Raw genomic sequence first — 9,105 nt, forward strand, 5'->3', positions numbered from 1 at the left:
CGGGAGCCGCGCTGTGTCAGATTACACAGCGCGGCTCCCGATCCGGCTCAGCATTCTATCGCCATGGCAACCATCAGTATCCGGCGGGCCCCCCATCTCTGCGCCGGGAGTGTCGGATGAACGAATGATCCGTACCCATCCGGTGCTGGGACTGTGCTGGGCCCCCCCAGGCCAAGACCCTGGTGCGCCCGCACCGCCGGTAGTTCCACCACTGGCTTCCACTATTATATAGAACAATGTTACATTTTTATGTATTAATTTAATGTAAAGCCTAACTGAAGACACAGGAATAGCTATATACCCATCCGGTGCTGGGACTGTGCTGGGCCCCCCCAGGCCAAGACCCTGGTGCGCCCGCACCGCCGGTAGTTCCACCACTGGCTTCCACTATTATATAGAACAATGTTCCATTTTTATGTATTAATTTAATGTAAAGCCTAACTGAAGACACAGGAATAGCTATGCAATCAGATACATTTTGTGTTAACCTCCATTTTCCTAGTCTCACCTCCACTTTTTTGTTACAACAGCTGTGCAGGTTGTCTAAATTTGACTGTGCAGTTTAATAGGCACCAGAGTTAGACCTACTGCTCTCCATATTGTAGCAGAGGTGCTCAGACACACCCACTCACCTTCCCTGCAATACAGGTTTGTGTGAGGACACTAGTGATAAGGGGTGTGGCTGTTACTCAGCTCTGTAATTTGGGGTTTACATACACTTTAACAAAGGATTTCCAGCTTGGAATGTAGTAGTATACAAACAGACCGGACTCTGGCTCTACATAGGATTTCCAGCATTATTGTAATCCTATTAGGTCATTGCTATTAGTGCAGTGGTTGTGCTGAAGGTTTGTATTTATTTTAGCCTATGTTAGTACTATGGTTTACATGACTGTTGTGTTTATTACTTACACAGTATTTATGTATGTGACTTCCATGCAGGCATCAGAAGGTGTCCCCATGCGCTTGTTTGTAAACCTCCAAGAACTGATTGACTTTTATCGGAAAGAGAATGTTGGACTCGTCACTAACCTACGGAATCCTGTGCAGCGAGAGGAAGAGGGACCTGAAGAGCTTGATGAAGATCAGGGTAAGATGTTACCTGTAAATGTTTTTTCCCCAACTCTCCATAAATTAGTAGCAAAAAAAGGACTTGAGGCCCGATGATTTTTCAGTAGCTCAGAATGTTCAAATTCTTAAAATGCAGCTGGTGTACTTAAAGCATCAATGTCCCATGTGTCCCCTCCCCTTGGTTCAAGTTGACCTCTCAGTAGATATCTCCACCCTTCTTTATTATGTTCCAGTCTGCATCTCAGCCACATACAGTATATTTTGCTAAATAGATCACATTATTATCTTTTGACCTATCCTATGCTCACTGTTGTTAAGATCTCCACAGTTTGGATTAAACTTCTCAACAATCTTCAAGGTGTTATATGGATTGAGTCCTGTCTGCTAACCATATCTGAGATTGTGAGTTATAGCCATCTCGCCATCACACTTTCAATGCCTAGACTGGGGGAGGAGAACACACTCCATGTTTAAGCTGCTTATTGATAAAGAAGATCTAAAATTATCTTGCTTTTGCAGATAATGTTTATTTGTAGGGCAGCGGCTTAAAGTAATTGTACAGTGTTTTTTTTTTATTTATTGTCGTTTATTTATTTCTGTTTTTGGTCAGGACTAAAAAACATTTTATTGTTTTAGTCAGGTAAATATGAAATATTATTTATGAATATGCTATACTTTCCAATTTCATCCAGTATGTGAAGATGTTGGATAGTTTCTACATTCTGATAATGTGACTTTACTGCAATGCTGTGGTAAGCATGGCTTGTGAAAATATCTGAATACCACACACAGCTTAATGAGCCATTGCGGACTTCTCTCCTTGTCTGCTACACATATGGCCTCATAAGAATTTTCGATTGGACTGAAACAATCAATAAATAAGAAGGTGTTAGTTGTTCTTTTTCAAAACCCCACCATATTCCACAAAATTAGTGTTGTGGAAGCATACTCAGGGCTGGGTTTCCCACAAAGCCACAGAGGCCCGGCCTCAAGGTTATCCAACCGTTGTTAAGCAACCTCTCAACCACTAGCAACATCAGCCCCCAAACAACGCATGGGGTATGATGTGAAGCAGCACTCTCACCGCCCTACTCCATTCATAGGCATAAGAGACCTAGCTGCATACTGACCCCAATCCATCCTCCGCTGTTGCGATCCATAGGTACACCTCCCCCGAGGTGGGACGTTACAGTGAGGGCTCCAGGTGGTCAGTGAGGGCTATAGCTGGTCAGCATGGGCTCCCAGTTGGTCAGTGTGGGCTCCAGGTGGTCAGTACAGGCTCTCAGCTGGTCAGTGTGGGCTTCAGGTGGCCAGTGCTGACTCTCACCAGGCCATGGGTATACAGAGTGAAACTGGCGGCTGCGGCCGCAGCAGATGCAGCTCTCAGCTCAGGCAGCAGCTTGCTCATCACTAGGGCCCAGAGAGGCCCCAGCGAGCGGCCCTCTAATATGCCTGAATAAAGGGCAGTGGCTGCCTGGTCACGGACGGTCCGTATTATCATCGGGCTGGCCACAATTCGGGTCGGGCTGGCAGATTCGGGTTCGCTGAGTCTATTTGCAGGTGTGGGCCTGGAGCAAGATCTCCACCCACCTCTATGTTAATCCGCCCCTGCCCGTATGTTGGGTAATGCTCATGACAGCACACTTATGGCTTCACTTTCAACATCAGTTCTGACTATCTGAGGTCAGTTACACTTATCTTTGTGCTTGATTTACTAAAATGGACTTATAAGTCATACAGCAGTTGCTTTCTGTTGATTGGTAATCTCTTTTTTGCGTGATTTAAAGGACTATTTTAAGGTGTATGTTAACCCTAAAAACCTATTATCTAATACTTTTACTTATGATCTGTTAAATTTACCATTGAAATAATTTTGTTAAATCTGTTACAAAAAATACCTGTTAAACCTACCAAAAATTAATTGAGCATGTAACTTCCTGTGCACTCTGGCCATTTGCCCAGCTGCAATACCATACATTTTTGTTGGGTTTAGATACATTTCAATTTCAATCATCTGGGACTTTAGGACAGCCTTTCTCATCCATGGTGTGTTCTGACTTTCTCAGGGGTGCCTCAAAACTTTTGCACACCATCATGCCTTTCCATGGTGGAGGTAACCCGACCACTAGCAGCATGGAAACAAATTATGCTAATTTGGGTGAGAGATGGGGGGTGCGGGGGTGGATCCATTCAGAAAAGGGCAGAAGTTCACCTCCGTCTAGGCCTGCTCCACCTCCCAATTTCTGCCCTGCTGCCCCTGATGTAATGGACTTTGATGTAAAGGGTGGACTGAGGACTTTGTTGTTAAGGGGGACTGAGGGCTCTGATGTAAAAGGGGGACTGAGGATTCTGATGTAAAAGGGGGGTGGGGACTCGGAAAAAAGGGGGACTAGGGACTCTGATGAAAAAGGGGACTGAGGACTCTGATGTGATGGGGTTGACTGAGGACTCTGATTTAAAGGGGGGACTGAGAACTCATAGAGTTCTTCTGATGTGAAGGGGAAACTCTAATGTAAAAGGGGGGATTATGATGTGAAGAAGGCTTCTAATATAAAGTGGGGCTCTAACATAAAAACAGAGGACTCAGATGTGAAGGGGGCCTATGGTGTGAGATGTGGGAACTCAGATGTGAAAGGGTGACTCTGATGTAAAATGGGAGGGTTCTGATTTGAAGGGGGTTCCTAATGTAAAGGGGAACTTCTGATTTGAAGCGGGACTCAGATGTGAAGGGGATAACCCACTTTTTTTGTGTTTTTGCATGGGGTCCCTCCTTAAAATCTATACTAGACCTCTATCCCAAAAAGGGTCTGGTATAGAGTTTGAAGGGGTCACACAGCTTTTTTTTTTACATTTTAGACTGGGATGCCTTGAAATGTTGCATACTTTTAAAGGGTGATAGAAAAAAGCTTGAGAAACGCTGATCTGTGGTGGGATATTAGAGTGTAAGCACCTTGCTGAGCTCAGCTCAGCTATTATTGTCTGCTCCAAGACAGTGAGCGAACATAAGAGCAAGTGAATGCCCTGTAAGCACAGCAGAAAAGAAGCTGTGGCCCAGCAGGAGGGAGGCCAGTAGTGGGATATGGCCTGGTGGTGGAGACCCACTGGCATACACTAAATTCAGAATCATTCCTTTTTTTTGACAAGATGAAAAACTCATCAAGAATCAGCTTCCAATTACAAATGAGTTTCTGAAGTTCTTATCTCATTCCCTTCCACATTTACTGGAGTTATTTTTTTAAACGTAAACACTACTTACATATTATTAATACTCATGTCTTCACAGAGCCCACCCCTCCAAATGTGCCACCGAGGAATTTTACCCCTACGTTGCTACCATCAGAAGTAAAGGATTTCCCTCTGAGCACAGATAAAAATTATGTTGGGAACAATTTGCTGTTCATTTCTGAAACATTTCTACAGAGACTGCAGGACATTGACACGCGCAGGTAAATCTAGACATTACTGTGTATTCTTCATAACATTTAGAAAGGGAACGTCCACCTGTTCGTAGTCATTTCTCATGCAGTGCTTGTATCGCACAAACTCACACTGTCAGGGCCAGTTCATCAAAGCATTCTGCTTTATCAATGTACAGTCTACCAGGCCTTTACACTTGATTCAATGCACCAACCCTCTGTACAGGTTCACCCCACCCTAACTCTCCACACTAGCATGCAACATACTCTGCCTTTCTCCATCATTGCTGAATGCCCATCCATTTATTTAATGCATAGTCCCTTTTCCAGATCTGCTCTATCTTCACTAAAATAGAATATACTGTATTTGGTGTGGATAAAGAACATTGGACCTGATTTATAGAAAGTTGAGCAGTGTCTGTGTTTCCGATGGGAAATACTTTGTTTTATTTTCTACCATGGCTTGGAAAAATCATATTTGGCTTATGAAACGTTACTTCAGGTCTCATTGATGTTGCTCTTTCTTATAAATCAGCCCTATTGCAGTAAATCCATTTTACTTTAATCTGTCACCCACAATAGATCATTTACAGTTGCAGTAGTTTACTAATTAGGCAAGGCAGCAGATTTCCTCCAAGTCGGTCACTGTACTAATTAACGGTATAAACAAAACTCAGTTTGTAGAGTAGTTTGCATGCATGATTGACCCTACCATGCTTCTTCATTGCACTAAGTAGATCATGCTGGTGCATGTCCAACTTTAAAAAGTGACCGTCATGGGAAACCCGCTCAGTCAATCAACTGTCCTCTAAGGTTTTTACTCATTTTGGAAAGTGGCTGTATGTATTTTTGTCCTCTCCCAATCTAAACGTAAATGATTGGACTGTTTGTATATTATCGTACAATAGATATATGATCACCCTGTAAAAGCAAAAAAGAATCTGTTTTAATAATTTCAGACTTAAAATCATGCCCTGTAGGGCTGCTTCATATAAATTCTAATGCAAAATCACACATTGACACACTAACATAGACCATTCAGTGCAGTAATCACTAACAACATTTTTTGTGCATGGCCACCGCTGGCTAAAATATACAGAACTTCAATGCACTTTGTCCAACATTGGTGTGCAGAAATGTGTAGAAGCATGAATGAACCCTAAGCAAGTATAAGGAAACTTTAGCATGTGTTATAACAATAGTTGTGTCACATGAGATAAAGGAAATAGCAAGATAAACGAGAAGCTTACATTTGGGAATGGTCAATCACAATTACAAACAGAACTGGGAAGATTAATCATTACTAGTCGATTGCCAGTTAACACCCACTATAAAGGAAGTGCACTGTATACCATCTGAGAGGCCAAATAGTTGATACAACTCAAAATGCAATGTTGTATATTACTGAATATATCTAGGGAAAAGTCTCATATGTAGAGGTGCACCAAAACGAAAATTTCAAAACCGAAACAAAACCAAAATGAAAAAAATGTCAGGCCGGAACCGAACATGTTTTTTATTCTAACTTTTTCAAATTTTTCAAATATTTTAATTTATTTAATACATTTTTTTATATTATATTTTTATTTATTAATTCATTTTTATTAAATATTTTTATTTTTTACTTTACTTTTAGGGGCTTTGGGGAAATATTGGTGGTCTAAACCTAGACCCCTGATATTTCCCTTTTAAAATAGAAAAAGAGATTGAGGACTCTTGTGTCCTCAATCTTTTTCTGCAGTCCCTGTTATGAATGAACAGGAATCCTCTATACTGAGTGTTCCTGTTCATTTATAACTTGTGGAAATAGTGTGTATACTATAACCACAATCATGAATGAACAGGAGGTGATATACAGTAGATCACTTCCCTTTCATTCATAATTGAGGCTATAGTAAACATACTCTGTCCTCAATTATTTACAAACACTCAGCGATCACTGAGTGCTTGTACCTGCTCTCCATCCTGACACGCTGTCACAGGAGGGTGAGTGAGCGGAGCCCAGCCTCCTGTGACAGCACTGCAAGATGTCTCCGCCCACACCGCTCTCCTGATCTGTGACAGGAGGCTGAGCGGTGCGGGGAGGACAGACGCTGGCCGCTTACAGCGCTCTCCTCCCGCAGAGCTCGGCTGCCTGTGACAGTTTCTCTCCGCTATTTCGGCCCGAAAATTGCACTTTCGGCATTTTGCCAAAAGTGCAATTTTCATTTATGTTTCGGCGGCCAATATATCGGTGCATCCCTACTCATATGTAATAAAAGCATATGCCAAACATAGTCAAACTGCCCCATCAAAGAGCCAGAGCCATTAGCAGCTCATCATAAAGACACATATTTAACAGAAGAGTTGTTAAATGTCACAAAAGTGCACTCTGGGAAGTTACTACAGGACTGCATCAGAACCTTTGTGACCTAGTCCTAACATAAAATGTACATTATTAACTTTACAAAACTGTCATTGATCCCTTTGAAAACCACTTGTATCCAAGAGCAACAACCTGCTGTGAGAAGTACAAACCCTAGACCTTGAAATAATGGGAAAAAACTTAAAGTAATAGATATTGCTCAGTAATCTTTCTACTTCAGTTCTTACACTTAAAGGCAAGGCCATCCTACTAAACCAAGTTCAGCTTACTGTGTAAGCACTATTCTTTCAGGTGTTCCGGGATAATAATGCACCTAAGTGAAGAGTGAGTTCCTGAATACCAGAAGAAAACTAATAGCCTTATATGGCCTCAAACTTCACCAGATCTAAGCATCACTGAACCTTTATGTAACATTCATGAGAAAGACTCCCCTTTAAATAGGCAACACCACTTTTTCCCTAACCATGTTACAAAGTCATTACAGAGAAAACTGAAAACCAGAATTTCCTATAATAGTTAGCATTCAATTTAGCATTAATTGTTACACTCCACCAATCAAGTTAACAAAGAAAGAGGAACTAGTCTCTTGTTACCTGAGCTGCAGAGAGTCTTTTGACCCCTTTAAACAGGCTCCTATACCCCTATGTTCCCCATTATATACCCCTCTCTAAGATTGCCTTGTTTTACAAATCCATCACAGGAGTGAGCTTGGAGCGGTGGCTACTTTACAACACACACAGGGAACATGGGGAACAAAAGTAGCCCCCCTCCAGAAGGAAGGACAGTGTCAGCACCAATTCAGAGATGATTTGAGGATCTGCATCCGAGTAATGCACAAATAAGATACATTTTTGTTAATAGTTAAGGTACTTGAATGTAGTTTTAAGATTTAACTCCTGAGTTTAGTGTCACTTTAAAGGCTATCTAAAGCCAAAACTATTTTTGAATATGGGAGTGTTAAAGCTACTGTTAGTTGTTTTGCCATCTGTGTCTCTTTAGAGTGATTTCCCTTCACTTCCTGTCCTGTAGACTCAACAGGAAGTGAAAGGATATCTTTTTATTGTAAATGAAATCCCCTCAGTTGTCATGGGAACAAGTGTCCTGACTGAAAGATGTTTCCTCTATTCTTGTCTTGGTGGCAACTCAAAATGTTGTATTTACTCTCACTTTCATTACCAGTGACATTAGTGATCAGGACAATTGGAGACAGTGAACGTTCCTAATAGGGACGCAGACCGCTATAAAAACCTCACAAATCTACAAAACCTCTGCCTTTAGTTATACTTAAAGACCTCATTCCTAATAATAACAATCACATTTTATCATCCATGCCAATAAAATTCTGGCTAAATTACAACCCTATCGCCCCTCCGTCAGTTCTGAGACTTAAAGGAGAACTATGAGGTGAGTGCTTTTCACTCACTTCATAGTTCTAGCCGACAATGAGACTGTCACAGGTCGGCTCAGTAGATCGGTAAGTGAGCGAACACATACCGGCATTCGCTCACCTCTCAATCCTGTCACGGCTCTCTGCCGTGACAGGGGAGGGGCTGGATTCCCCCCTCCCCACTCCGATCCGCCAGCGCTGCCTGGAGGAACGGACGGGGGGAGGGGGGCGGGTACAGCTGGCTCTGCCTCTAGATAGGCAGAGCCAGCTGTCAGTCACGCAGCTGGGCGGATCCCGGCACAATTGTCGGGATCCGCTTCAGCTGCGGCGTCTCAGTATACCGCGAGCAGCAGCTCGCGGTATACTGCGGCGTCTCAGTATACCGCGAGCTACAGCTCGCGGTATACTGAGCCTAGGGTGACGGGAGGATGCTAGTTTGTATCCTCCCGTTACCCTAAGGAGAACTATGGGGAAAAGCCGTAACCCCATAGCTCTCCTTTAATTTACTCACAAGTGTCTGAAGGTTCACAGTCGAGGTAAACAAAGATAAGAGGATAAAATTAGTCATACTATGGATTCACTCAAGACACAATACAACACAATATAATACAATAATAAGTATTGTTATTTGTTATATATAACTTGTATTGTAACATGGATTTAACAGGTCGACAACAAGCGCTTACTCGGCAATAGAATATTGATACTTTTTGTCTGAGAATTCTTCCTTTTCAGTTGGTATCATATAAAATGTAATATAAAAAAATATCAATACAAATTGAATAAATAAACAAAGAATGAAATATACATTCACCAAATCCATTTGAGTAAAATACACAACATTAATACAAAACATAATAAGTAGT

The 9,105-nt window shown here is 42.0% G+C and overlaps 1 protein-coding gene across 1 annotated transcript in view; it reads left to right on the forward strand.

Annotated features, from left to right (window-relative positions):
* INPP5D (inositol polyphosphate-5-phosphatase D) overlaps positions 1 to 9,105 on the forward strand; it is an 86,091-nt gene that overhangs the window by 30,055 nt on the left and 46,931 nt on the right. The window contains exons 3-4 of the mRNA XM_018567655.1: positions 943 to 1,090; positions 4,355 to 4,517. Coding sequence (XP_018423157.1) covers positions 943 to 1,090; positions 4,355 to 4,517 — 311 coding nt within the window. The remainder of the gene's footprint in view (positions 1 to 942; positions 1,091 to 4,354; positions 4,518 to 9,105) is intronic.

Source organism: Nanorana parkeri, unplaced genomic scaffold (genome assembly GCF_000935625.1).
Source record: "Nanorana parkeri isolate BGI_ZX_2015 unplaced genomic scaffold, ASM93562v1 scaffold1080, whole genome shotgun sequence".
NCBI classification, from domain to species: Eukaryota; Metazoa; Chordata; class Amphibia; order Anura; family Dicroglossidae; genus Nanorana; species Nanorana parkeri.